A 27,903-nucleotide genomic window follows, 5' to 3' on the forward strand; every position below is an offset into this window, starting at 1 on the left:
AACTTGTCATCGGTCTATTGTGGGTTGTTTGCAGATGCTCCGATTTAGGTCAGATTGCGAGGGGGGATAGAATTTTGTTGTGTGCGTCTGGGAGCTGCGGCCCATTTGTCTGCGCTGCCTGAGAGCGGAGAGGAGCTGCAGGAGTTGTCGTGACCTCCATTATCAGAATCTTAGGCCAATTTTTCTCCCTGCCTCCCCCCCCCCCGAACAACAAAGCGGTGTTTCAGAGAGGAGGAGGCTGCCAGGCCTCGCTCTCCCCCTGCTCGGGGAGATGTTGGCAGAGCGCTGCGGGACCTGACCCGGGGCTCTGCCGCGTGCCTGAGCAGATGGGAAGTTGGACGGGTCCCCTGCCTCCGCAGCAGCTCCCTCCTCACCTTCCTTCCTCGTTTCTCTGGCCGTGTCCCACCTTGGTCCGTGGGCACCGTGGCAGGGGAGGGGATAGCTCGGCAGGAGCGTGGGCTCTTGACTTGTGGCTTTGGCGAGTCACGGCGTGCTGTGGTTTCTCTGCCCGATTGTATCGGCTGTGGCGAGCAAATGAGAGGTGGGGGGGAAGGCTGGAAAACCTTGTGACACCTTTGACAGAAGGATTATGGGCTGTCACCACCGTCACCGTGCGCTGGGCCACGAGATGCTGAAGTGCATGTTAAACTCGGTCCTGTGCTTTGGCGTCACCCTGCCTTTCTGGGATGAAGCCCTGCGCAACGCCAGCTGCCTCCAGGCCATCCTTAACGCGTCTCCTCCCCTCGCAGGGATCTACACCAGTAACAAGGACCCTATTTCCCACGGGGGCGGAGTGCTCCGAGCTGTGTGCAGTACACCCCTCTCTTCCAGCCTGCTGGCACACCAGGGTACGTCGTCTCTCCCACAGCTCAACCGGTCTCCCTTTGCTAGCACCATCCCAGCCTCCTCTTCCTCCTCGGTCTCCACCACGCAGGTAAGAACATCAGGACCAGGGCAGGAGAGGGCCTGTTGGTCAGACAGAGCTGTGACTGGCAGAGCAGGACTAGCTTGTGGGCACAGAGGAGCTGCTTTTTCCCTTTGGGAACACAGTTTTTCTTCCTTCGTGATTGGAGGGGAGCTGCCAACCGTGGCTTCCCTTAGAGACGCTAGAAAGATGCAGGCAATTTGGCATCACAGCCCGTTTGGGGGCAGAGAGGAACTGCAGCCTAAAAGGGCACGGTACTCTGCGCTGACTGTAAAAGGAGCGCAGACGGGACAGTCGGGTGGCAGAGTGCTGTCGGCGCGTGTGCCGTGCCCCGTGCTGCTCGTGCCCTGCTGCTTGGCTGGCTGCTGGCGCTGGTGCCAGCCCTACCTGCACTCTGCAGCACAGATAGCTCGGTGGGAGGGCTCGCACCTCCCAGCTGGGTGGGCTGCGTGTGTGCCAGGAGACAGAGCCTGGTCCTTTGTCAGGAGCTCGCAGCGAGAGGTGTTTTACAGGGAGGAGAGAGTTAGTTTTACAGCTCCAGTGTTACGCAGCTCATTCAGGCCTCTTGGCTCTGGGATGGGGCTGGGAAGATTTCAGCTGTCTAGCGAGACTTCCAAGAAGATATTTTTAACACTCTCTCAAGACCAAGCTGGGTTCAAGAGTCAGGAAGAGAAGAAATAATGAAAAGTTACTTTCCTCTTGCATTTTTGAGAAGTAATTTCTCTCTCTCTCTCTTCCCCCTCTCCCTCCCCCCCGTTTTGCCATGTAGGTGTTCTCACTGGCAGGTTCAACGTTCAGCCTCCCCTCCTCACATATTTTTGGAAGCCCCCTCACATCTGGGCTGTCAATCAACCCGCTCCTAAATCAGTCGGAAAGCAGCCGGGCAGGTACGTGAACCAGAAGGTATGTGAGTTTGGGCTCCCGAAGGGGTCTCCGTGGAAGAGTCAACAAGACAACCGCATTCGTAGTTCTCCAGCTGCCCTCCCTGCTTGCTCCCATTCCATGCGTGTGACAGCCAGGGGCTAGGAGAGAGGGACAGTGCCTTTTTCCCCAGGCAGGAGGTGCTCGCATTGCCCTAATGAAGTTTTGGCCTTCGGTCCTGTAAAAGCACATCTGCTGCTGTGTCCAATGGCTCATGTGTGTCCCTGGACACGTGCTGAGGAGGTGCAAGAATGGAAATCGTTCCCTACAGAAATCTCTCGCCTTTTTGCCTACTAAAGCCGTGCAAACCTAGTGAAAACCATGGCGAGCTTTTGCTTCTTCGAAATAAGCTGAAGGGTTTTTTGTTGTTGTTGTTGTTTAATGAGAGAGATCTTGCACTCTTAATGTTCATCTTCCACCTCTGTTTTGAGTTAGTTTCTGCTCTTCCGCTTTGGCTTTGTCATGAAATGCAAAATTCACTGTTTTCAACTTCCAAACATGAACGTGCCAACACTGAATTGCTTACAACTGCTCATTTTTTCCCACCAAGGCAAATTCATTTTTCTTGGAAAGTTGCCTGGTTAATAAGCAGGAAACTTGAAGCATCATAAGACTTCTTTTTTTCCGAGCAGAATGGGCCTGATTTTTGGTTTGCACCAGTAGTTAAACAAAAGCACCCTCCTGATTTTCAGACGTTGCAGCTAGTGGTGCGACTGTCTCCTGCTCCCCTAGCCCAGAAACGTTGGCAGCTCGGCATGCTGGCTGCTGAACTTGGGAGGTAAAACTCTGCCCAGCGTCACAGGCGAGGACTGTAAAAGGCACAGTCCTCCTTAGAGCTGCGTTCTCTGGAGAATCTGACACCGGTGTGCCCTTATTCGCCTTAACCAGCGTGCATGCCTGCATGTACAGCATGAATGAACATGTATGCTTGCTTATGACCTTTGCAAGCCCATGGAAGTTCCCTGTCTGTCTCTCTGTCACTGGCAGCACTTTGTCTGCATGCCCCTGCTGGCAGCCTGTGTCTGCTCGAGTGCCGCGGGAAGGTAACCGCACGGGTGGCACCAGTGGGAGTAAGGGCACCGCGTGGGAGCTCTGGGCCAGGCGTGATTCGGTCACCTGGAATTAAGGAAGAATGCGGTGATTCCAAGAGTTGTTCTTCCCTTGCGGCAACCGACAGGAGAGAGGAGATGACCCGCTGCCACTTCCCCTTTGCTGTTATTTTGGCAAAGTGCTGACAGGAGAAGGAAGCAAGTCAACTTGCAGGAATAGCCTTGTGGTTCAGGCACAATACAGCGCTCAGCAGTCTGTTCCAGCCCCGAGGCTAATAATGAATGAATCATGTGGGCAAAGCCCAGCATCCAAAGTGCTCGAAAAAGCTTGATCCTTAGTTTCCATTTCCAAGATTGCTCCTTTTGTTTGTCTGGGATCTTTGGAGTTTCAGGACATGTTTCTTCCAGTCCCAGGCAGCCTTCAGAACAGCTCCTGTTGTCACCTTTTAAGTTTTCTCCATCACCGTCTCCTCTTGCTGGAGCTAGCGACCCAGAGGGTGTTAAGCCAAATTCTCTTTTTTTCCAGGGGGGTTAATTAACATGCATTAAACCTCCTGTGTGGCCATTTTCATTTTAAAGTGTGACGACTGCTTTAATCCCAAGTCATTAACAGAGTGGTTGTGAAGTTTTAAGTATTCCTGCCTTGTCTTTAAAACAGATTACCTTTCCTGAGAGTGTCTGTGTAGACAGATCCCCTGCAGACATAGATTTCGCTGCAGCAATATTTGAGCTCTTCGTGATTTTAATGTGATGTAGGGAAATGGTGTTATCCTGTCTTACAGATGGGGGAACTGAGAAACTGTTATCGCTGATGCAGGTTGATACCGGGTGCCTTTGGCAGTGTAAAAAGTCTGATTCTTATCTTCCCACTTGCTTAGCTACCGTCTAGTTCATCCTCCCACGGCTTGTCCTGGATCCTGCCTCATTATGATGACAGGCCAAACCTATTTATCTTCTGCAGTTGCCTCCAAGCCTCTTTTTCCTACTTGCTGCCCAGCAAAGTGCTGTCTCTGCGTGATAACTCAGTCATCTCCCGGTCCCCCAGACGACAGGGTGGTGTTGGCCAGCAGATAGTTGAGTATGGAGCCTGGTTTCAGCAAACTGGCACCGCATAGATGCACACAACCCGCCTGGTCTGCGAGCAAACAAGACAGTAACGCGCAGACAGTCAGAGCTTAGCCGAATGTTTATTTGGTTGCAAGTTTAACCTATTGTGGCAAAGCTGCATGTGATGGGCTGGGGATGTTTTTTTCAAAAAGTTTAGGTGGTCTTTGGATGAAAATGGTACAGAGAAGCACTGCTGTAGCCTGACCGTTCCCAGCCTTCTGGTAGCTGATCATCAGTGGAGAAAATAGGAAGGCTTCGTGTCTTCCAGCATCTCAAGGACTTTGTTAAACTTGTCTCCACGTGGTGCCTTGCACCGAGAGGCTGCTGCTGGCTGGGAACTGCTGGCTGGAAACTGCTGGAAAGTGGTGGATTCTGCCCAGAAAGGTGAACCAGTTCTAGCTGATGGTCAGGAAGATATTCCCACATGGATGAAGGGGTGAGGATCAGTCTCATACCTAAGAGCTGCCCAACGGCAGCTGCACTTGCTTGTTCTCAGCAGCAGAAAATACCGGCAGTAACTTCTTGCCCTGCTCGGGGCACCACACTGTAAATCACAGTGCCTTGCAGTGTTCCCTGCGGGAGGCTTCCTGGATTCTTGCACATCAGAAACGTCTCTTATTGTGCGAAGAAGAGGAGGGGCGAGTCGGCCAGCTGGTGCAGGCGGTAGTCACAACATCTGACACGGCCTGGAGCGAGGGGGACGTGTGTTCACAGGCTGGCAGGCTTGGGGCATGGAGAGCAAATGGCAGCTGAACCCTCCTCGCTCCTTGCTTAGTGTTTGGACAGGAGATGTCCCTCATGGGCGCACACCCGGTGGCTCCGTCCCTGGCGCTGCGGTGCCCTGCAGGACAGGGGGGGTGGGCATGGGGGTAGCTCCTGGACACTCGCTTAAGCGGTTCAGAAGGGAGCTGAGCGCTCGGAAATGCCGGGAGGACTGCGGCTGGATTTAGGGGAAGGGTGCTGAGGGCGCGGGGCTGCGGTGGCACCTCGGGGAGCCCAGGGCGCGCAGGCCCCGCTCCTCCTGCGGCTCAGCCGCCGAGCAGCCCCCCGCCTTGCGGCTGAAGGGAAAGGCTCCTTCTGCCGGGGGAGGGGATCCGGGGGGGGGCCGTCAGCCCAGCCGCAGGCCCGCAGAGGCTGGGGGGGGGACCGCGGGGACACGCGGGGACACGCGGCCCCTCCTCCGTCGCCTCCCCCGGGCGGCGGGGGCGCATGCGGGCGGGCCGGGCTGCTCCGTGCTCCCCTCTAGCGGGCGCCCACCCCGGCTGCCGGGCACCTGCCGGCTCCAGCGGCCGCCGCTGAGCCCCTTCTGTCCCTCTCCCCACCCAGAGCCCGACCTGGAGGACTGCAGTTTCGGCTGCCGAGGGACGTCGCCCCAGGAGAGCCTCTCTTCCATGTGAGTGTCCTTCAGGAGTCCTCCGCCGCACCCCGGGGACCGCGGAAAGCAGGGGGGGGGGACACACACACGGAGCATCTCGCCTCCTCCTGGGGCAAGGCGAGGGGCAGCTGGGGATGGGGAAGGAGGCGGGATGCTCGGCCGATATCGGGGTGAACGGGGATGGGGGGCTGTCCTGGAGCGGAGCCGAGGAGGTGGAGGCTGGGAGGGACGCAGCCGCTCCCAGGCGGAGGAGATGCGGGAGAAGGGAGCAGAGTGCGGGTGCAGAGTAAGGGAAGCATCGCTGACACCCCCCCACCCCCCCCGCCTCCCCAGGTCCCCCATCAGCAGCCTGCCGACCCTCTTTGACCAGACGGTGTCCTGCAGCAGCAGCGGGCAGCTGGAGAATGTTCCGCAGGCCACCCCGAACATCGAGCAGCTTCTGGAGAAGCAGGGCAATGGGGAAGCCGGCGTAAACAGTGAGTCGCTGGGGGCACGGGCTGCGGGAGGAGAGGTCCCTGGGCATGGTTTTGTCAGAGCCAGCTGGGATTTTGCCCACGGCAAAGGAGCCAGGCTGGGGACAAAGCGCTAGCCTGTGCCATGGGGGAGTAGCTGGCAGCGGGACTGTGATCTGCAGGTCAGGCTCATCCCCCGGCGTGGTCTAATTGCGGTACCCCTGTGTGGTCCCCCTTCTCCTCTTCCCTCTGTCCCCCGTTCTCTCCCCCGACCCTGCCCCCTTTCCCTTCTTTCTGTTCCCTGCAGTTGTAGAAATGCTCAAAGCCCTGCACTCACTGCAGAAGGAGAACCAGCGGCTTCAGGAGCAGATCATGACGCTGACAGCCAAGAAGGAGCGTCTGCAGCTCCTCAACGTCCAGCTCTCCGTCCCTTTCCCGGTGGTGACCAGCAGCAACGGCCCAGGCAGCCAGGCCCAGTACATCCTGCCTCCCAACGGTGAGGGGCAGTGGGAAGCGTCACCCCGTGCCGTTCCTAGCGGTGCTCCGGGGTGGGCAGGGGGGGTCACGGCAGGGAGGATCTGACCCATTTATCTTGCTGCAGCCGCTGATGGGAAGCGCTCTCCCTTGCCATTGCTGTGGCAACGTCAGGCTCCACCCCTGACTCCGTTCTCTCTTCTTTCCTCCTTACAGTCTGCAACAACGATTCCCTGAGCATCAGCAAGAGCCCGCCATGCAAGAACAGCTTTGGGATCGAGAACTCGCTCTCCACTTCCTCTGAGGTACAGGGGCCACCGCCTCCCCCAGCCAGCTGGGAAAGGGACCTGGGGCGGGACCAGAGCAGTGCAGTCCCGGTGCTCTGACTTGATGTCCAGCTCATAAATCCGAGTAGTCAAGGCCCAGAAATCAGGTTTCTTTCTCTGGAGTGGCCGCTCTTTGGTTTATCTCAGTGCTGAGGGTAGCTGAGCCTGAGAGCGAGAGGCGAGAATGCTTCTAGGTTATTCTGGCTGCGCTTGCAGACATCCAGCAAAGTACGTCTGAGTTCTGGGACCTCTCTGAGCATACACCTGCACTTGCACTCACAGCCCCCCTTCCCACCTCCAGCTCCTGTCCAGAGCCCCCCCTGGAGCTGAGCTGACCTTTCACAAGCTGCCCCAGTCCGATGCTCTTGTGTCCGTTTCTCCCCCAGGACCCTCATTCAGGTTGCCCCAGCAGGAGCAGCTCTTCCCTGTCCTTCCACAGCACTCCTCCGCCCCTGCCCATGCTGCAGCAGAGTCCTGCCTCGCTACCCCTGCCCGGGGCGCAGCAGGTGAATGGCCTGGCCAGGGTGGCAGGCAGCGGGCTGGGGGGAGGCACCGCTGCCAGCCACAGCCTCTCCACGGTGCCCATGGTGGACGGCCTGATGGGGACCCTGGCAGGAGGCCAGCAGATGCCCATCAACGGGATCCTGGGGAATCTGAACGGAGCTCAGGCCGCCCAGCCTCCGAGCGCGCTGACGCAGGCGAGCGGGCCTCCGACCTTGCAGCTCTCCACCAGCCTGAGCAGGTGAGGACGGGGAGCTCGCGGGGACGGCCCTGCCCTCTCCATCAGAAGCTTAGCGCCGGGAGGGAGGGAGGCAGGGAGGGAGGGAGGCCCTGTGTGTACGGGACCAAGGCGGGCCGTGCTGACGTTCCCTGCCCTGCTCCCCTTGCAGCGTGCCCAGCCTGAGTCCCCTGACAGAGCAGCAGCGGCACGTCTTGCACCAACACGAACAGCAGCTCCAGCAGCTTCAGCAGCTCCTGACTTCTCAACCGCTTAATCCGGTAAGTGTGCCTGCTGGCACCTTTTATCTGATGAACTGTTTAATGAGAAAGCCTCGGAGCAGGGAGCAGAAAGTACGGCTCCCTCCTACACACGACCCCCCTTGCCCACAGGGCTGCAGAGTCACGTGCTCTTCCCCCGTCTCGGGGCTGCAGTGGGTGCAGCGAGGAGAAAAGCTTTAGGCAGGAAGGTGCGGCACCTCCTGGAGGGGGGAGATGGGGATTTGAAATTTTTTGTACAAAGGAAAAAATTTAATCTGGGTTTCCCACATCCTGAGGGTGTGAGAACATGGTAACGCTAAGCCTCCGTAAAATCAGGAGAGCTGTTACCTCCTCCAGACATCTCTGAATGCAAATCATGTCTGCTCCTGCTGCCACGAGAGCACTGAGCTCTGGGCTTGCAGATGTGCTGAGGCTCACAGGAGAGAAGGAACTTGCTTGAGGACACTGCTCGAGTTTAGAACGAGATAAGCACCAGATTACTTAGCCCTGAGGCAGGTGAGTGTGCCTGGGCACATTGGCAGAGAGAACGAGAGGTGGCAGGGGGACTTGTGGAGGTGGCCAAGGACTTTGGCGTCAGAAAAAGGATCAGGCAGCCCCGTCCCGGGCTGCCGTGGGAAAGGCTGCACAGACGGAGGGTAAACAAGCCCCTGAGAGCCGCATTCACTCACCCTGCAGAAACCTCAGCGCTGTCCCTCCCCTGCGGTGGAGCTGCATGGCAGTGCTAACACCGTCAATGAAGCTGTGCACATTTATATCTCCCTTGGACGCGGCCCAGTGTTTTGGATAGGTTTCTGGGTCAGGCTATTTATAACCGAGGAAAAGCAAATTTCAAAAGGCTTCTCTTTTCAGCGGCTGATGTCACCGTGTCATCAGCTGCATCCCTATGGGTATGGAAACAATGTCAGCCCTCAGCCTGCAGCACTGGTCGATGGTTGCTATAGTGATTTCTGCAGTTTGGTGGGATTCGAGGGCGTCCCTCTGGGCGCAGGTGAGCCGTGGCCCTCATCCCCCGAGTCCTGCTCACCTGCAGTACAGACTGGGGGGAAAAAAAAAAATAGCAGCCAGCACAGAAATCCAGGTCAGCGCATACCCCAGATTTAAAATCCATGGATCAGTTGTTTGGGAAGGGCTGAGCAGATCGGTGTGCCTGCAGGTGTCTTAGTGAGGGTCAGCTAATCCCACGCTTCAGGAAACGGTGGGGCTGGGCAGGGCAGAAGCACAGGCTGTTAATGAACTTCACAGCCTGTTCCCCTCTCTACCTATAGGTAGATGAGGAAGGGGACTTTCTGTGCGCTGCCAGTGGCAGTGCCTGGGGCGGAGCGTGCTGCTCTGGCTCCTCTGGCTTAGGTGTCACCTTTTCCTGAGCCCTTTGTCCCTCCCTTGACGGCTCTTCTCGCCCTTCCCCGCAGGAGCAGCAGGCCCTGGTGTTCCAGATGATGCAGCAAATCCAGCAGAAGAGGGAGCTGCAGCGGCTGCAGATGACGAGCTCGTCCCAGCTGTCCATGAGCAGCCTCCTGGCGGCCACCTCCGCCCCCCTCCTGCACTCCAGCACCAGCGCCCTGATGACCTCGGCCCCCCAGGCGCCCCCCAGCAGCAGCTCTCTCATGGCCTCCCTCTCCCCCCAGCAGCTCAACCCTAGCAATGCCCTCCTGGCTCCGCAGGCCACCCCGCCACTCAGCGCTCCTGGGAACAGCCTCATGGCTTCGGGGACAGGCATCCCACCTGTCCTCACAGCACAGACTAACCCGTTTCTCAACCTGCAGGCCGATGGCAACACCCCAAAAGGAACGGTGCGTATGCTGCTAGCACTACCCTAACCCCAGTGAGCTCGTGGTGCTAGGCGCTGTGCAGACCCAGGGAGAGGCAGTCTGCGCTGCAGTTAACGGGGGAGCGAGGGCACCGCTTAGGCAACAGAGCCAGGATCCTCCACTGGCTTTGCTCCATCCCTGACTAGCCCGTGTCACGTCCTGATCCGACCTCCATGGACTTCTGTAAGGCCCAGGCAGGGTCAGGTAGGCACAGAGCTCCCGGGGTGCCCTTCCTTGTGTGCACACGGGCACAGACACACGCCAGACCTGCTGCAGAAGCGAGGCAGAGGCAGGCCGTAGATTTGTCTCCGTTGACCCTAAGACTTGGACGGGCAGCGTGCCCCTTGCAGTGCTGGCCCTATTAGGGCCTCGCGATGAGATGTAAAGGTGACTGCATGTTGAAACCCAGGGTTTAGAAGGAATCTTGCACCTGAGAGGAGAGGTTGTGGAGGTGCGGAGAGGTCTACAGCCTCTCTGTAAAGCACCCTTGTCCTGGAACACCAGCGTCTAGGGACTGATGGTGTGGTACTTTTGCCTGTCCTCCATCCTCCCCTGGCCTGTGCCTGTACCCAGAAGGTCCAGTCCTGGTTGGAGACACTTAGGAGCCAAAGGCCAGGGTCGAGGGGCCTGTTCAGCCTGAACCGGGCAGAGGGGAAGCCTGGGGCTCCCGTGTCTCCGATGATCTCGGTGGAGCCTGAGAGGTCGCGGTGAGCAGGGCCAGGTCAGCAGCACAGCAGAGCTATCTGCTTCTGCCCCCTCGTGTCGCTGCCTGTCCAGTACTGATACCTGTCTCCTCTGCGTCTCTTTTTCTGTTTGTTTTTTAAAGAGCATGAATGAAAAGGGAGCTCCTCTTACCCAGGACAAGGGCTAAGCTCCCCCCTCACCCCGAACAAACCAGCAGCCAACTCCTCTCAGCCAGGGGAATGTGGCTTTCCACAGTCAGCAACTTTGGTACTGTTAGAGCAATGAGCACAAGGCTTCCAAGAAGCATTTCCTGCCGCTGGGCAATGCCAAGAGGTGCTTTGGAAGACAGTACGTCTCTGACCAAGCCCTGGCATCGGGAGGAGCGAAGGCGGGGGGCAGCCTGCCGCGCTGGTCTGTGCCACACATGCTCAAAGTGAAGCTGCGTTTCCACGCAGAGTGGAGGAGAGCTAACGCCAGATGCCTGCCGGTCTCCTCCCTGCCGGGAGTGCAAGCGTGTGTTTACGTGTGTGTAGCCCCCAGGCCGAGGCACTAGAGACCATCGAGCGTCCTTGGCCAAGACCTTGGTGGAGGGAGGCCCCTCTGCTGAGGGCTCTTTTTCTGCACAGTGCAGAGGAATCTGGCAGTGCCCTCGGAGGCAGCACTGGATGTGCCACGGCTGGGGAAGTGGGACGTGGTGGCAGTGCCTGCGTGGTCTGCTCCTCCCGGATGGGGAGGCTGAGAAGAAGCCCCGCAGCTGAGGTTTCTCAACTGCTTCTCATCTGCTGGGCTCTTCGGATGCCGTTGTCTCTGTAGCCATCGTACGATGCCCCTGCACGCCAGCTGGATCCATACCCAGCCTGAAAAGACACGAGTGGTGGAGCGATGGGGAAGGATTGGTGCTTGGGGAGGTGAAAGCCACCAGCTTCTTTAAAGGACATTGCCACGTCTGCTCACAAGCTGCTGTTGGGTCGGTGCTGTACGTTTCACGTGAAAAGCACACTCCTGCTCCTCATGCCGTCTTTCACTCTACTTCCAAGATTTCCAAAGCCTAAAATTTCAGCTTGCGAAAAGGGGCCGTAGCCAGTATTACCCATATCGTAGCCAACTTCAGAAGGTGCGTTTGAACCTGGCACTTGTTTCCTAGGCTAAGCTGGGCGATAGAAATGTGTGTGTGTGTGGAAAAGACAGTCCCAGATCTGGTACCTGTTCGTTCTTACCCACCACAAATCATTCCAGTCTGGCAAAAAAACAAAAAACAAAAAAAAAAACCTACCACCGTTCTTCCACTGGTCTTGGGCACTTGAGAAGAGGGATCTCCAAGCAATGGGACAACCTCCCAAGCTAGGACACCGGACCCTTCGTTGTTTTCCACCTCTTGACCTTAACTCCGTCTTGCAGCCTGGAACCTCGGCAAAGGCACCGGCTTCCTCTGAGCGGGGATGCGATGGATTGATTGAAGGACAGGTGGGGCAGCCCTGAGGGAAGGGGAACATCTACGTCAAACGTACGCGTGCCCCTTTGCCTCATCCCCTGGCTAAATGCAGAGCTCTGGTGGGTGGGGGGCAGGCGTGAAGACTCCAGCAAACAGAAACTCTGAGGGTCTTAAAAAATAATAATAATAATAATAACTGTCAGACCTTAACAAATATTTTTCAGCACATTCCCACTGCCCCTAACTGGTTTGCACTATTCAAATTTGTCAGCAGTGGGGCTGTGCTGATAGCACTAGGAAAGCTTGTGATAGGCAAAACTCGTCTGCTAAATCTTTCATCCTTTTTCTGTTTTGTTATCTTTGTTTGGAGGATTATCACCACAATGGTTGGATAAGGCTAAAACAAGAGGAAGAACCTTTTTGATCTCAGCCTCTAGTTCTGTGAACTGGGTAGAACACTGCTGTCTGCTCAGAAATATATATATTATATATATATAATTTTTTTTTAATACAGAAAAGCTAATGTTTTAACAAGGTTAAGAAGCTATTGGAAAGATGCAGATGGCAGCTAAAAGTGAAAATACAGGAAAAAAAAGTCTCCTTCCCTCCCTCCTGGTCTCTGCAGCCTAGCGAGGAGCAGCCGAAGCGTGGCTCCTGCTGACACCCCCTGTCCCCAGCCGTCGCGCGCTGAGCCGTGCCCCCGTCCGTCAGCCCGGTCCTTACAAAATGTGAACGGGATCTTTCAGTTCCAAATGGTTTGACTCTAATCTTGGCTCCCCGTCCCTGAAGTTTCCTCTGGCACAGTCGTGTGCTTGCACTTTTTTTTTTGTTTCCCCCCCCCCCGAAACAGCCGTGCTGTGCCCCCACTCCTCTGTGAGCATCGGTGCCACAGCCATTTCCGAGGCTGCCGTGCTAAATTCAGCCCTGACGTGCCCCGTCTGTGTGTGACGGCTGCACGCAGGTGGGGGCCGGACCTGCCGACCTCTGTGCATCAGGTCCGTGGGACTCGGGAGCAGCTGGGCCCGCTGATGAGTGCGGGTCTGGGTCAGCGGGATGACGGACAGGAGGGTAGGGGTACAGCAGTGGCTGTTAAATCTGCAGATGTGATAGCTGCCAGCCAGCTGCTTGCCCAGCTGGGTTTGTCTGGGTTGGAGTTGTTCTATTTCTTTTTTTCTCTTTTTTTTTTTCCTTTTTTTTTTTCCTTTTTTTTTTCCCATTTTTTTTTTCTGTAAGATCCCAAGTTCGAGTTGCCACCTGTTGTGCTGTCATGCTTACCAGCAGCACAGCCTTCAGACTGCTCGGTAACCACCCGGACCCGACGTCGTGGCCAGACCTGGTCAAACCGTTCCAAAATTTAACCACATTTCACGCCCTGGAATTAACGAGCTGGGAGCGGGAGCAGAGGGGATGGAGGAGGGGAGGCTGGTTAACGGCTGTCCCCAGAGCAAGTTGACTCCTGGGACAAACGAAAACCTTGTTCAGATCAGTGGGATGGTGCCCAGATCCCTGGGCGACAGCAGAAAGTTGGCAGGGGGTCGGCGAGAGGTACACGATGGAGGTGAGCGCGCAGTCGGGGCTGAAACGCGCCGTACGGGCCCCGCGCTGCTGCTGGGAAGACACCCGGGGAGCCCACCCGGCGGAAGAGGTTGGAAATCGAGGACTGAATTCGAGGACTGTGTTCGTAGACAGGATCTCTGCTAAAAGCAGGCTGGGCTGAGCTACGCTGCGGTCCTGGTTCCCTGCTCCTGCTGGGCACGTCCCCGCGTTCGCTTGTGGCGCTGGTTGGAGCGCGAAGCCGCTCTCCGGGACGGGCTGGGACGAGGCTGGAGCTGACGAGCGGGGGAAGAGGCGTTCGGATAGCACTTACACATTTCTCCGACCTCTTCCAAAGGCGCCCGGTCCCTTTGAAGCGTGCTCCTCCTCGTCAAATCGCCTCGACCTGCCCCAGGGCCAAAGGTGCCTTTGGCAGCCTGAGGGGAGCAGGAGGGTCGCTGCCGGAGGGCCGCCGCCGAGCACCCACATCTGGAAAGGAGGAGCAGGGGAAAGAGAAATAAAAGCTAAAGATTATCTGTGTTTCAGTTGCACTGGGGTACGTTTCTTTACCCGTTTTGATGCTAATGTCTCATTTAGTATGTTGCATGTGTCTTCTTTGTTTTGATTTGTTTTTTATTAAATAAAAGAGAAAAATGTGTATATTTTTGGCAATTTAAGGTAATGTAGCTAAGATATATTTTTTTCACGCTGCTTGACTGTTCTTTATTATAATAAATAATATTAATATTAACATCAAAGACTTTTTAATGCAGTTAGGGTTTCGGCATTGAAAAGAGAATAAGGTCTGGGTGATGAACCCCCCCACCTAGGTGCTGTGCTGGCCGTGGGGCTGAGGTGCACGGGCAGGGTTTCAGCCTCTCTGCTGGCTTTGCACCTCGTGAGCGAAGGAGACCAGGGAGAGGGGAGAGCGTTTGTAATTTCTCCTGTTGGCACAGAGGAGGCAGCCGAGCCCTGGCGCTGTTGTCGTAACCTTGACCCTGCCGGGAGAGGAGGGAGAGGCCGAGCGGTGCCCGGTCTCCCTGGCGGAGCGGCCGCAGCCTGTGCTAATCGGCAGAGCAGCCCCTGAAAAAACCCCGCTGACCTTGAAAGCTCTCCAGCTGGCACCTCGGGGCCTCGCCTCCGCAACCTGTTTGTGTCCCTGCTCAGGGGGTGTGGGGGCAACCAGAGACACTGGCAGTGACTTTTTCACTTAAGGGTGGTTTTGCTCGTTCAAGGGGTTGTCCGGGGGAGGCAGAGTTTGCCACACAAAGCCTGGGCTTGCGGAGTTGGCTCGTCGAAGGCTCTGGGTTGTTGTAGGAAACGTTCAGCTGTAGGAAATGTTTAGTTACGTGGAGGGAAAAGGAGGTTTGGTGCCCGCATCTGAGGACTCGGTTGCTCTCTGCTGTGGCCGGTAGCTGCAAAGCCTCCTCTCGGTGCCCAGAATCGCTGGGCCTGGAGCAGGTCCCCGCTGATGTAAGCGGTTGCTGAGGGCGTTGAGCAGCTTGTGCCAGCTCAGGAACTTGTCCTCTGGTTTCTCAGGCTGGAAGGAAACGCAGTGCTTCTGCTTCGGTCCTTTGGTGTGGAAGTGGTGGGAGAGGAGCCCAGCGCGGGAGGAAACCCGCTGCGGAGCTGGCAGGCCGCGTGCGGGCGCTCGGTGCCAGGGCACAGGCTGGGAGGGAGGCGCGGGGGCTGCTCGTGGAGCACCAGGGGCCCGGATCCAGTTCTGCTGTGTTTCTTGGAGCCCTGAAACACAAAGAAGCTGACTATTTCTGCAGAGTTGGGTTGGTTTATTCCTGGCATGGTTCTTCTCTTTCCACTGCTTAGCTCTCGGTAGCATTTCTGTTCCTGTTGTGCAAGGAGGGGGCTGGAGAGGCAAGAAAGGATGGCACTGAGCTTTGTTGCCTGGTTTTGTGACAGACAAGCAGGTCGTGGCATCTTCTTGGACCAGGATAACGGGAGAAATATAGCTACAGCAGGTGCATGAAATGTATCTGTCCAAGCAATTCCATGCAGAGCCCCTCTCTTCTACAGCGCTTAGCTCCTACAGGCTCCGCCGCTGGTCTCTCCCAGCCACTCACCAGCGTCACGAGACGTAGCTCGTGTACACGCGGGGGCTGTCTTGGTCCTGGACGCCACGGAGCCTCATTTTTCTCTCTGCTTCCACACTGGCAGGCGTGCTGTAGCCGCAAGCCCGCTGCCCTGGCTGGGGCTGGTTCAGACTCCGGCTCTGTCCCTGCAGAGCGCATGGATGCAGATGGCTCGAGCCCCTTGGCTCCCTACCAAAGACAACATAGACATAGACGAGGTCTTCTCGTGTGCTCACTAGAGGACTCCAGGGGGGGACATACCAAGCAGCTGATATCATACTTTTTGGGGTGAAATGTTCAGGCCAGTTGGCAGGGTGAGAGGTGACCGACACGCCTGAAGCAAGCGGGGACGCGGTCCGCTGCGGTGGTGGAGTGGGTCCCTTGGGAGCTCAGAACAGGCTGCAGTTGTTTCGCGTGACCGGAGGGTTGGCTCGGGATGCAGATGCTCTCCTGCTGCAGAGGCCTGGAGAAAGGGACATGTGCTGGGGGGGCTCCTCTGCTCAGCACAAGTCCATCAGTTGGCCTAAACCTCCCTCTCCTCTCCGAAGGGGAGCGCAGCCACGGCTGCGTCAGGGGCCAGCTGCACAGAGCAGCAATGCCGGCTGCTCCTAAAGCCTTTCAAGTTAAAGCCGGGTTTGTTTGCACTCCTCTCCCCAGTGCACGTCGCCCATCCAGAAGGTGATAAGGGCATTGCTCTGTTTTATGTTTGCACTTAAGGACACCTGCATCGTCCGTCCAATTCCGGCCCGATGGGGCTGAGCAGGCACCGCTGTGCCCCAAGCAGTTTGTCCAAGGGCTCTCTCCCAGCCCAGCCAGTCCAGCATGTTTCAGAGCTGGCAGCTCACGCCGCTCTCTTATTTACTGTTGCCCTTGGTATATGCTGTGCTGTGCGGTTTCTTAAACCCACATAAGTAAAAATAATCAAGTGCCTGTGATCAAAAAAGCCTTGAGGCAGGGAGCTGAATGCGTCCCTGGTGCCTCTCCTGTGCTCGTGGAGTTGTGGAGGCTGCGGATGTCACCTTCACGGCCAGGGGGGAGGTAGCAACGATCTCAACGGTAACTTGCAGCAGCAGGTCTGAAACCGCAGCTCAGAGGTGTCCCCTCCTCACCCATTTCCAGGTGGAGAAGCAGTAGCACAGGGAGGAGGAATTTGCTCAGGAGCCAGCTCTCCCACGCTTTGATCTGCCTGGAGAAGGGACGCTGGCTCTGCAGGACCCACGGGGCCAAGCGCAGGCTCCGGGGTGTCCGCATGGCTTCAGCCCTGCAGGGAAGCTGCTTGGGACGGGAGAGCAGAGGCAGCCAAAGAGCTTGTAAGCGTGCTAGCACAGCTGCTGCCCTTCTGGTCCTTCTAACAGCGCCTAATGGACGGAGCCCAGCTCCAGCTGTGGCTCTCCACCGCCGTCAGGGTACCCGCAGCTGTGCAAGGAGCAGTGAGGGCAGGCGGAGCCTTTGCTTTAGCTCCGGGGGTTTTCCGTGAGAACCCTCGGTACAGAAAATCCCCTCCCGGCCCACCGCTGCCTGCACCAGGGCCGGGGCCTCGCTGTGGAGCTGCAGCTGCTGCAAGGGCAGGGCTCTGCTGGGGAGACCTCCGGTGCTGTGCTCGGGGCTGGGACCGGGCACAGCTGAAGCCCCTTGCCCCCATTTATCCCCCCCCCGCCCGCACACGCTCCCCCCCCCTTGCAGCTCCCTCCTGCAAGCCCGCAGCCCCGAAGTGAGGGTGGTGGGTGCCCCGGGGGGGGGGGGGGCAGCAGCAGCCCCCGGGTCCGGCCGTGATCGCGCCCCCCCCCCGCGGCGAGCGGCCATCTGCGGGGGCTCAATCACGGCGGCTGCCAGCAGAGCTGCTTTCCCAGTAGTTAAACGCTAAAAAAAAAGAAATAAAAAAAAAAGAAAGGAAAGGGGGGGGGGACTCAGGGCGGCGAGGGCCGGGCCCCCCCCCAGTGTCCCTCCCCCTGCCCCCCCCGGTCTCTTCCGGCGGGGCGGGGCGAGGCGGAGCCGGCCGGGGGGTGCCGGGGGGGGGGAGGCTGGGGCCATGCTGCGGCTGGGGGCGGCCGCGCTGCGGGCGGGCCGGGATCGGGCCCCTCCGGGGGCTCTGCGCGGCCCCGCGCTCTCCTCTGCCCCCTCCGCCCCCCCGCAGCCGTTGGTGGTGGAGCTGAAGGCGGGGAAGAAATACGCGTGGTGCTCCTGCGGGCACAGCAAGACGCAGGTCGGGCCCGGGGCTGGGGGAGGGAGCCCCCGCCACCCCCCCGATCCCCCCCCAATTCCCCTCGATCCCCCCCCCGACCCCCCCAACCCCCCCATACACAGCGCGGGGACGCGGCAGCGGGGAGCTGGGGGGGGGCCGGGGACCGGACCCGGGGTCCCTCGGTGCCGCTCGGGGCGGGGGCAGCAGCGCCCCCCCCCGCCCCCAAACCCCGCCGCCACCCCGCCCCCCCCTTGTCCCCCGCAGCCCTTCTGCGACGGCTCGCACCGGACGGCGGCCCCCGGCGTCTCCCCGCTGCGCTTCACGGCCGAGGCGGACGGGGCGGCCCCGCTGTGCGCCTGCAAACGCACCCGCAGCCCCCCCTACTGCGACGGCAGCCACCGGGAGCACCGGCAGCAGGCGGCCCCCCCCGGCCCCCGGCCCTGAGCACGGCCCCGCCGCGGAAGCTCGGCCCCGCCGGGGCCACGGAGGCTGGGAAACGAAACCCCCCCGGGACCGGGACCGGCGGAGTGGGGGGGAGCTGGGGGGTTCAAGGCGGGGGTGCCCCCCAGGGAGCCGGGCACCCCCCCGGGAGCCGGGCACCCCCCCGGGAGCCGGGCACCTCAGGCGCAGCCGGGTGAATGGCAATCTGCAGCATTTATTCCATGTACAAAGCCGCCGTTATACAAATGTGTAACCAATAACGATACGTGGATATCAGAATATGTTACAGGACATTAAAACGCCGTACAGGATGCAAACATACAGAGCAGTTTGGTTTGTACCATATAGGAAAAAACGAAACAAAACAACCCCCCCCCAGAGCCCCACACAAACCCCAGACCGAGGCACTGCAGCTGCCTCCCTCAGTCCATTTTAGCCTATTTACAAGGAGAAAAGGGGTGTCAAAACCGAGACAAACGGAGCCCCCAACACGCTTTGAGCCCCAGCCGGGGACGGGGAAGAGACAAGAAACAACCGGGGCCCATCCCCAGCACCCGCAGGCGGGGAGCCCGGGGCTGTGCTATAGCAAAGGTGCCTCCAAGTCCGTGATGGGGGTGCGGTACTTAAAAAAAAAAAACAAGAACAGAACACAACAGTAACATCCCACGTGTCCTGACCTTTGGAGTCGGGCTGTCCATACAATTCCCGTGCCGCTTTCCTTTGGTTCTCACCGCGCCGCTGCCGGCTGCTGTCCGGGCGCTGCAGGCACTTGCTTGGTTTTTGTCACTCGTCCCCCCCTCCCCAGCGAGGGGAGGAGATAAACCCCCAGGGTCTGCGCTCCCCGGGGCTCCTGTGCTTTTTTTTTTGTGACTGTGAAGTTGGTCCCCTCCCCAGAGCGCGCGGGCAGCCGGCGGTGCCGGTGCTGCGCAGCTCCTGCCCGAAACAGCAGCGCCTTCCCACGCTTCCCCTCACCGAAGCCTCCTGGCTAAAGGCACTGTAGTCATTTTTTATTTTTTATTTTAAAATCCAATGTGGGGACAGGAGGAAAGGGTGGGAAGGACAGAGGGGGGAAAAAGCTCCGAAATGTGGCGAAGCTGTGGACGTTTGCCAGGGGGCCAGTGGCACGGGGGTCCCGTGGGTGCGGGCGGCTCCTGGCCCCGCGTCCCCCTGGCTGGGTGCTGCCCCCACCACGCAGCTGCCCGGCCACAGGCGCACCCAGGGAGGTGGCAGCTCCCTTGGCAAGGAAAAATCCAATATTCACTGGGGCTTGTGCTCCTACTCCCCTCCCGGTATGGCTGGCCCTTCACCATCAGGGCACAAGTGTAGTTTTTTTTTAGCTAGGAATAAAAAAAGAAACTACTTACTGTGCAGAAAGGGAGGCGTCTGTGTAAGGCTTTGCTAGATCAGAGCCTGAAACAACGTCCAGAGACCACACAGGGAAAGCACAAAAGAAACAGAAACGTGCGTGGCAAGGCAAAGCAGGGTGGGCAACACCAGCAAGGGATGCTCGGTGCCAGCAAACGGACATCGGTACCAGCTGGCTGTGGGCACCACGTTATCGAGCCTGGTGCAAAAAGAAAACCCACTGAAAAGCAAAAAAAAAAAAGGACACAGCGGGGCTGGGGGCACGCGGACACGGAGCAGCTCCCCCTCCGCTGCCAGAGCCCAGCGGAGCCGCACCGCATCGCACCGGCAAAGCCCGCGCCGAGCCCGAGAGCGGGGCCGAGGCAGCGGGGGCAGTTTTTGGCTTCTGTGCTTGGCCCTTACCTGTGCTTAGCCCTTACCTGTGCGTCCGGCAGGCCCTGCTCACCGCCCCGTCTCTCTCCGAGCGGGCACGAGGGGAGAGGGGTGGGGAGGAGAGGGAAAAGCGTTAGAGAGAATGAGCAGGGCGGGCGGCAGCGCCTGCGTGGCTCCCAGCTCCGGCATGCAGCTTCCATAAGTTAAAATTTAAAAAAAAAAAAAGAAAAAAAAAATTTAAAAATATTCAACCACATTTATGTGTCTTATTTGCATTTTAAATTAATCTGGTCAATCAATAGAAAATAAGTATGTATAATTTTTTTTCTCCCTATGTACACATATATATTTATATATGTATATATATAATATATATAGATATATAAAACCCAGCCAGGCGTCCCTCTTTTGTTTTGTTTTGTTTTTTTTTCCCCTTTTTAGGTCAAGGCGGAGGCCGTGCTGCCATTGACAGTCGTTTTGCGGCACCGGCTGGCGGCCGGGGGCAGCGGGTGGCAGTTCGAGGTGCCGTTGAGCGCGGGGCCGGGGCCGCTGCCGGCGGTGGCGTTGGAGCTGGGCGAGCCGTGGGACGGCGTGCCGGGGCTGGGCAGGGAGGACGAGGTGGCGGGCAGCGTGGCGGGGCTGTGGGCTTTGTCGCTGACCGACTCGCACTCGGAGGCGCCGCTGGTGTTGGTGCACTCGGAGGTGGCCGGCTGGGACAGCTTGAGCCGCTTGCAGGCGGGCTGGACGCGGTATTTCAGCGGCAGGGGCCCGTTCTGCAGGAGGGAGAGGGGCAGACGGATGGCACCCCGCACCCACAGCGCCCCACGCCCTCCCGCACTGCCCTGGGGAGAGGGGCAGGAAAGCACCCACGGCCCCCCCCCAGCAGCCCCACCACTGCAGGTGGGAGCTGGCCTCCAGAAAACCGGCCCTGAAGCAAACAGCTCCCTAAGGCAGGGAGGCATCTGGGGAGTTAATTTCTGTAGATGCTCAGTTGTTTAAGTTTTCCATTTTGAAGTTTTCCAATTGCTAGGTTTTCCAGTTGTTAGGTTTTCCAATTGTTAGGTTTTCCATTTTTTAAGTTTTCCAACGCCGTTTGCCTTCACCTAAAGGAGCTCTTTTCCAAGCTCTTCTCCAAGAGAAGCCCTGGCAGCTGCAGCCCGCAGCGGGGACGGAGGCGGCTCCGCTTACCCTCCTCCAGGGGTAGATGTAGGCGATGTCCATCAGGGTGTAATACTCCCTCAGGGGTTCATCTTCGTAGAGGACTTCCACCTGGCACAGAGGACAGCATCAGAGCCACTAAGGGGACACTGGGGTTTTGCTGACTGGGGGCTCCTGGGGCTCCCAGCACCGTCCTTGCCAGCAGCCAGAGCAAATTCCCAGTTTACGTGCAAAGCGCTGGCCCCTCAGGCTGCATGAAAATGGGCCAGAAGGGACGGATCCTGCCCCAGAACTCACCTGCCAGCAATGCAAACCCTGGGCTTCCTGAAGCAGAGCCGTGGTATTTGGGAACAGGCGGAGCTGGGCATGCTGCCAGCAGGGGATGCAACACGGGACGGCCCCCCCCCCAAACCCGCACACCCCGTGGGGGGGTCGCGCTCACCTTGTACTTGCTGGGAACATCCATCTTGTTGCGGAGGAACTTGGCCAGGTGCATGACCGTCATCGCGGCGGGACAGCGCAGGAATCGCACCCCGTTCTTCTGGGGACGCAGCAAGGGGGGGACCGGGGGGAGAGGTGTCGCTGAGAGCCCACCGCGGGCAGGGGGCAGCTCCCAGCCCTGTCAGCAGACGGCCTGGGGGTGTCCCGCTGCCCCCCCACCATCCCGACGTGGCCGCGCACGGAGCTCCCCGTGCCTTGGCCCCACGCACTCACCTTTTCCTTCTCCAGGTCCCCGTTCTCGATGGTCCCTTTCTTCTCCTCCCTGGGGGGGGGGCACAAAAACAAACACAGGACAAAGTTGCAGGAGAAAGAAAAAGGCAGAGGAGAGGAAAAAACGCAACCCCTCAGAAGAGCGGTCCGTGGTGGGGCTACGAGGGGAAACACCTTGGGAGCTGCAGCCAGGCTCTTGGCTTTGCCCCCCCCGGCCATGCCCACGCACACGCTGCTGCATTTCCCATACAGCGCCCCAAAACCACATCGGTGTCCCTGCCCAGGCCACCACGATCCCCCCTCCCTCGGAACCACTGCTCCCATCACCACCACATCCTCGGAGGCCGCCCCTGGTGCCGGGGATGCCGCAGCCTCGGGCTCCGCCGCCTGGGACGAACCTTGTGGGTGCCCTCCCTGCCTGCCCGGCGGGTGGAGAGCCCACGGCCGCAGCACCCATGGGTGCTGTGGGACAGGGTGTGGGGCAGGGGGTGCTGGCTGCCCCCCCTGTCCCAAAGACAAGCCCCAGCCCAGGCAGGAGCCCAGCAGCAGCCGGGAGCGGTACCTCGTTCCTTCGTAAAACTCTATGGACAGGCTGACGATCTCGTCGTCCGCCAGGTTCCCCTTGTCCTGCTCGGAGACTTCCCCGCGATCCTCGTTGGAGCCGTTGGGAACTGGGGGGCAGGAGGAGGGGGAGGCTGAGCCGCGGCTGGGGGCTGAGCGGGGCCGGGGGCGCCCCCCGGGCTGCCACTCACCCTCGGCCATGGGGTAGGCTGCGTAGAAGTCACGCCGCCTCTTCATCTCATCTGCAAGAGAAGGGAGGAGGAAGGTGGGGGAAGACCCACCACGGGGCAGAGAGAGGCAGGGGGCGAGGAGCGGGGGGGGCGCAGACCCCCGGACCCACCGCTCCTTCCCCTGCCGTCACTGTCACCGGGGAACGGCGCGCGCAGGCGGCGTGCAGCCCGGGGGACCAGGCTCCCCGAGGGGTGGGGGGGATTGAAAAACAACCCCAAACCCGTTCTTTCTCTCTCAGTTATAATCATCCATGCCTGTACCTTTGAAAAGCCCCGGGACCAGTTTGTACACGATATCCTGGAGGGTTTTGTCTGACCTGGGGAGAAAAAGAAAAGGAAAAAAGAGAGAAGAATCAGCTGGGTTGGGACATCTCTCCCCTCTCCCTCCATGAAAACCCGCAGACAAAGTCCGGAGCCCGTCCTACAGCGACGGCTCAACCCTGCCTTGCAGGAGCAGCTGTGGGCCTGGAGCTAGGCAAGCCCAGCTCCCCCTGCACCCCCACAAAGGGTTAACCCTGGAAAAAGAAAGAAAACCATCTCAAAAATCCTTGTAATTGCCGAGGATGATGACAGCATGATTTTGGGGCCAGGATCCGTTTCAGTAGTCAAAACTATTACAAAAAACACACCAAGAGCTTGCAAAAAAATTCTAAGATCAGCAAATGCTTCTGCAAGTTTTAATTTGCATCTCGTTTTATCGTTGGGCTCAGATGCAGCCCACGGCCAAGGCTTTGCATTCCCCCTGCCGTACAGATCGCAGGACAGAGCCAAATGCGAGCTGGTGTAAACCAAAGTGAAGTTTATTCACTAAAATCCGAGCACCTCCGGGTAAGATCTCCAGAAGCACTCGAGCAGGGGGAGCTCAGGTCCCGTCCTCAGCACAGACCCAGGGCCGGGGCTTTGCGCAAGGCCTTGGGCTCTCGCTGCAGGCAGGGCGTTTGGCAGACTTTAAAAGCTGAAAAAAAAAAATCTCACAAACAAAGCAAGAGCAGTGGGAATGGTGAAAAGTAAATTATATCTGCAATTATTTCCACTTTAATAATAAGGCCTTTATTTTAAAGGAAAACAAATGACCGTAGCAGCTATTCATATATTATTTTTAGCCTAACCACGTCTTTCATCCCTAATTCCTTGGTGATGTCACTCTGGTTCACGAGGCCCCGCTGTGATTTTATTTATAATACATACCCAGAGAATTTGCTTTATAATTTACAGCAAGCTAATGAAAAAGCAACCTCTGCCACTTGATTGGCAGCTTAATTACCAGCCGGCCGCTGCTGCTGCGTGAGTCAACCCCATCCAGCCCGGCGTGGCCGCACCGGGGGGCACAGGCGGGCAGCACCCCGGGCACGCGCAGCATCGCGCCCAGCACCCGTCAGTGCTGCGATTCGCCCCTCGGCCCCAAATCGCCCAAGCAAGGGTGGTAGGGGGCAAGTGGGGTACAAAGGGGACCCTCGATGGCCGGGCTCGGGGCTGCCACGGCCGCTGTGCCGTGTTCCCCTCTGCGCACAGGCTGGGAGGCTTCAGCGAGGGAGCCGCGGGAGCTGGAGTGTAAATATTTCATAGTGAACCAGGAAAAAAAACACAAACCATAAAGCGGAAAAAGTGTTACTACAGAAACGGATTTACATGGAAGAGGCTTAAAAAAAAAAAGGAGGAGGAGGGAGAGAAAAAAAAAAGCGCCCAGTGATGTATTGCAGCCTTTCACGGTTTCTATGCCAACCACCTGCAGAGCCAATTCCGCCCCGATGGGACGTGTCTGCGTCCCCAGCCAGGCGCGGGCTGGCGCGAAGCCCCTGTGCCACGGGCACGGCTTCACCTGCGTCGCCGCCAGCCCCCCCCGGCACCCCCCCAGGGCCACGGCGCCGTCCCCACGGGGCGCAGCACCGGGAGCTGCAACGCACGGGTGGCCGCAGGTCACAGCAGGGCTGCAGGTCGGATGGCTGCGGTCTGCGGTGCACGGGGACGGTGCGGGGCAACCCCTGCAGGCACCCGGCCAGCCCCTCCGGGGGTGGGGGGACACCCCCGGCCACGTCCCCTCCATGCCGGGCTCGGAGCCCCCCCTGCTCACCTGATGCTGAGGAGGGGCCTGGTTTTGTGCACCTGGACATCACACATGGGGCAGTACTTGTTGGTCTCCAGGTAGCGGACGATGCAGGTTTTGCAGACTGCAGGGAGAGAGGCGACCTGAGCAAACTGGGGGGGGGGGGAACCCGCCCGCCAGCCCCACGCCCCGCACTGACCCGGGGCAGGACCCTGCTGCCCCCCTGCCACGGCCCCGCTGCGGCTTGGGCACGGCCGGGCCGGGGCACCCATGGGTGCGGCGGGGCCAGGCGCTGGGACACTCACAGGAGTGCAGGCACTCCACGATGGTGGTGGCGTCTATGAAGTAGCCGCCGCACAAGGCGCACATCAGGTGGGGGTTGAGCTCGGTGATCTTTATCCTGGTGGTCCTGTGCATCTTGGAGCAGCGCCGCGGCGGATCCTCCCTGGAGGGAAATACCCGAAACAGCTGCTTGGTGCCAGGCCGGGACCCGCAGGACCCGCTTCTGCCTCTGAGGGGCAAATCCAGCCCCGGGGGGCGCTGGGGCTGCCCCAGTCCCGCACCCCGCAGCCCTGGGGTGCAGCAGCAGCACCCACGCACAGCCCCGCGCAGCCCCCACCCGGCTCCCTCGGCTGTGAGTTCGCATCTCCCGGTCCCCGAGCGGGTCCCCGCCGCGCCACCGCGCAGGGACAAATCCCCTGGGGCAGCCAGCCCCGCCTGTAGCTCCCCGGGCTGTGCACACGTAGACACACACGTGCACACGCACACGCTCGCACGCACGAGTGTATTTTTGTTGTGCTCGCTGCAGAAGGCATTTCCAGCCACCGCCTCGCGGTTTCTATAGGAACTCCAGGGGCTGGGGCTGGCCTCTTGCCCGCGGCCAGGAGCGCACGCGGGCACCTGGGCAGGGCTGGGTGTGCAAGGCCAAGTGTGCAAGGCCGGGTGTGTAAAGCCAAGCGTGCAAGGCCGAGTGTGCACACGGGGCCGCGGGGTGCAGGCACTGTCCCCCCACCAGCATGGGGGGGCGCGGGGAGTCGCTGCCTGCCCGCTCCCCTGCCCGCTCCGCACCCTACGATGGGAGACGGCGGAGCCGGGCCCCGAAATCGCGGCAGTTTTCCCGTTTCTACGGCAACCCCAATACTTGGAGAGGAGCCGGAACGTTATTACAGCCGGCCGAGCCGGGGAGAGGGGAGAACAAGCCCCGGGCTTGTGTCAATGAGCGTGGGCAGAGCGGTGGCAGCGCGAGGGTGTGCCGGCGGCGCGGCGCGCGGCCCCCACCGGCTACGCACACGGGGCCGTGCGCACGCACCGCGGGGCCACGCGCAGCCCCACGTGCACGCAGGTAGAGGCACACGCACACACACCTGTGCCCCCCCCCCGTGCAAAGCTGGGCTTGCAGCGGTGCCGCCCGACAGCGAGCCAGGCCCCTCACAAGCACCCCAACCCCGACACCCCGAAAACCGCCGGGGCAACCCGCCAGCCCCACAACCGCTGCCGCGTGGGGATGCGTTTTGGGGCAAACCCCGTGCCCAGGGAGCAAATGGGGCACGGAGGGGGCTGCGTGTGCAGGGGGTGCTCGGGGCTGTGCGTGCAAGGCCGCGGCCGTGTCAGGCGCGTGTCCCGGGGAAGCCGCCTCGCGTGCCGCCCTCTCCTCGCACTCCAGGCTGGGTTCCTGCACAGGGTCCCCGGAGGCAGGTGCACGGGGACGCCGTGGGGACAGGGATGGGGACGCTGCGGGGATGGGGACCACAAGGACACTGCAGCTGCCCCAGCACGGGGCCAAGCGGAGCCCCAGGGGGTGCTGGCAGGACAGGGGCTGGGGGCACCGGGGCCGTTGGGCAGCCCCAGCCCCGGGGGTCGGCGCTGGGCACCCCCAGGGGACACCCGGGTGCCACCCCCAGGGGACACGCGGGTGCCCTGCCCCCGGTTGCCCCCGGGCAGGTGCCCTCGACCCCTGCAGCCCCAGGTGAGGGGGGGCCGCCGCCAGCGCCCCGCTCCCCCCCAGCCAGGGGAACGCCAGGGGGCCGGGGGGAGCGCAGCTGCCCAGGGCTGCGTTTTGGGTGGGTTTCGATGCTTTTGGTACTCGCAGCCGCCAATGGCGGCCCGGGTCTCCCCGGAAGGGGGGGGCGGGGGGGGGGGGGAGCCTGAGCCACCGGCGCAAACCGGTTCTAATAAACCCCGGTGATAACAGCCGCGATTTCCTGCCGCGGGGGCGAACAAAGCCCCGGCCCCCCCCGGCCCCCTGCCCGGTGCCGCCCCGGTCGGGGGCTGTCGGAGCGGGTCCCGCCGCCCGCCCCGGAATCGCGCCCCCCCCCGGTCCCCCCTCCCCGGTCCCGGCTCCCGGGGGTCTTTTGTCTCCGTGGGCGGTGGCCGGGCACGGCGCCCCCCTCCCCGAAATCCCCGCGGGCCGGACCCGCGCGGGGAAGGGCGTTTCAAAGTCAGCGGTAACTTGGAGCCGCCCGGCCGCCCCCTGCCCCCCCGGCGCCGCCCGGCCCTCCCGGCGCTGCCCTCGCTCGCACGGCGGCAGCGGAGCCCCGAGCACCGGAGCGCGCCCCCGCGGCCCCCCCGCCCCTCCCGGTGTCCCGGCCCGGCCGCGGGGGGGTGGGGGGTGACACCGGCACGGGGCAGCCCCCGGCGCCACCGCGGGGCGGAACAGCGCGGCCGAGCCGGGCGGGGGGGGCACGGACACGCGGGGGCGCGCACGGGCACAGCCCCCGGACCGCGGCCGGGACACCCCCGGGCACGGACACGCGCTCCCCGCCGCCCCCAGGCTGCAGCCCCCCGGGCAGCCCCCGCTCCGCTGCTCGGGGCCCGGGGGGGGCCGTTTGGGGCCCGGGGAGGGGGCGGCCGCGGGGAACCCCCGGTGCCCCGCAGCCCTTTGTGCTCGGGGCCGGCTGACAGCCCGCCCCGGGGGGGCCCCGCTCCGCCGCCGGCCGGGGGCTGTCAGGGCTCCGCCGCCCCCCGCCGGTACCCGGAGGTGGGGGGGGGGGGAGGGTGCACCGGGGTGGGGTGGTCGCCCCCCCGGTCCGGCGGCGGCACAAAGCGGGGGGAGGCGGCCATCGGCCATCTTGAACGCGCAGAGAAAAGGGCGCGGGGGGGGGGGGGAGCGGCGGCGCGGGGGGGGCGGCGGGGCCCGGCGGGGGGGGGCCCGGGGCCCCGTCCCTACCTGGTGGCGGCGGCGGCACGGCGGCCGCCCCTCCGCTCCCCCCGGCTGGGCTCGGCGCGGCGCGGCGCGGCTCGGCTCGGCGCTGCGGCCGGGGCCCTTTTTTTTCTCTCGCTCTTTTTTTTTTTTTTTTTTTTTTCCCTCTTTCCCTCCCTTCCTCCTCCTTTTTTTTTTTTTATTTTTTTTCCTCCTTTTTTTTTTTTTTTTTATTTTTTTCCCTCCTCCAGCCGCCGCCAGGCCCCGCCCCGCCTCACGTGACCTCATTCCTTTGGGGTGTTGCGGGGGGGGGGCAGCGAGGGGCCGAGAGCGGGGCCCCCCCCCCCCCCTCCGGGCCGCCCTCCGAGGGGGGGGCACCGGGACAGGGCCCCCCTGCGCCCCCCAGGGAACCCGGCCGCCCCGCGGGGTCGGGGCGCGGCGGTGCCTCCGTGCCTACGAAGGACCCCCCTGCTGCCACCCCCCTCGCCGTGACCCCCCCCCCCTCTGTGCGACCCCCCCGATGTGCTC

At 60.7% G+C, this 27,903-nt stretch overlaps 3 protein-coding genes across 9 annotated transcripts in view; 2 read left to right on the plus strand and 1 right to left on the minus strand.

Moving 5' to 3' along the window:
• MLLT6 (MLLT6, PHD finger containing) overlaps nt 1-13,834 on the plus strand; it is a 45,328-nt gene extending 31,494 nt beyond the window's left edge. For both annotated transcript variants that reach the window (XM_083808779.1, XM_083808780.1), the window contains exons 11-20: nt 750-934; nt 1,695-1,812; nt 5,329-5,395; nt 5,711-5,853; nt 6,137-6,325; nt 6,520-6,608; nt 7,016-7,371; nt 7,520-7,628; nt 9,038-9,418; nt 10,263-13,834. In XM_083808779.1, the coding sequence (XP_083664905.1) occupies nt 750-934; nt 1,695-1,812; nt 5,329-5,395; nt 5,711-5,853; nt 6,137-6,325; nt 6,520-6,608; nt 7,016-7,371; nt 7,520-7,628; nt 9,038-9,418; nt 10,263-10,307 (1,682 nt within the window). In that variant the 3' untranslated portion in view covers nt 10,308-13,834. The remainder of the gene's footprint in view (nt 1-749; nt 935-1,694; nt 1,813-5,328; nt 5,396-5,710; nt 5,854-6,136; nt 6,326-6,519; nt 6,609-7,015; nt 7,372-7,519; nt 7,629-9,037; nt 9,419-10,262) is intronic.
• Nucleotides 12,941-27,559, minus strand: PCGF2 (polycomb group ring finger 2). 6 transcript variants are annotated; one of them, XR_014574791.1, is made up of 11 exons: nt 27,403-27,559; nt 24,542-24,681; nt 24,264-24,360; nt 22,454-22,509; nt 22,154-22,204; nt 21,964-22,072; nt 21,405-21,453; nt 21,133-21,228; nt 20,721-20,801; nt 19,160-20,305; nt 17,990-19,029 (listed from the first exon to the last, which is right to left on the minus strand). XR_014574791.1 is itself a non-coding variant. In XM_083808783.1 (10 exons), exons 2-10 carry the CDS (start codon nt 24,651-24,653, stop codon nt 19,970-19,972), a joined length of 990 nt encoding a protein of 329 aa, XP_083664909.1. In that variant the 5' UTR covers nt 24,654-24,681; nt 27,403-27,557; the 3' UTR covers nt 17,990-19,969. The 6 variants fall into 6 exon arrangements, 3 of the variants coding, with proteins under 3 accessions (XP_083664909.1, XP_083664907.1, XP_083664908.1); XR_014574792.1 differs by having other exon boundaries at nt 21,133-21,231; XR_014574790.1 differs by lacking the exon at nt 27,403-27,559 and adding an exon at nt 12,941-13,574 and having other exon boundaries at nt 18,473-20,305; nt 21,133-21,231.
• CISD3 (CDGSH iron sulfur domain 3) lies at nt 17,145-18,109 on the plus strand. The gene is made up of 2 exons (XM_083808785.1): nt 17,145-17,375; nt 17,619-18,109. The coding sequence occupies exons 1-2, from the start codon at nt 17,202-17,204 to the stop codon at nt 17,796-17,798; spliced, it is 354 nt and encodes a 117-aa protein (XP_083664911.1). The 5' UTR covers nt 17,145-17,201; the 3' UTR covers nt 17,799-18,109.
• Nucleotides 27,560-27,903: the final 344 nt, after the last annotated feature.

This window comes from Anser anser (assembly GCF_964211835.1).
Source record: "Anser anser genome assembly, chromosome: 23".
Classification (NCBI taxonomy): Eukaryota; Metazoa; Chordata; class Aves; order Anseriformes; family Anatidae; genus Anser; species Anser anser.

Bases quoted from the DNA above. Each gene is read 5' to 3' on its own strand.
- CISD3 (XM_083808785.1), top strand. From the start codon at position 17,202: ATGCTGCGGCTGGGGGCGGCCGCGCTGCGGGCGGGCCGGGATCGGGCC. The intron at 17,376-17,618 runs GTCGGGCCCGGG...TGTCCCCCGCAG, and splicing joins GCGGGCACAGCAAGACGCAG to CCCTTCTGCGACGGCTCGCA.
- PCGF2 (XM_083808781.1), bottom strand. From the start codon at position 25,051: ATGCCTTCTGCAGCGAGCACAACAAAAATACACTC. The intron at 22,510-24,263 runs GTGAGCAGGGGG...TTTTCTCCCCAG, and splicing joins AGGCCCCTCCTCAGCATCAG to GTCAGACAAAACCCTCCAGG. The intron at 21,229-21,404 runs GTGAGTGCGTGG...CGTCCCCAGAAG, and splicing joins GGGACCTGGAGAAGGAAAAG to AACGGGGTGCGATTCCTGCG.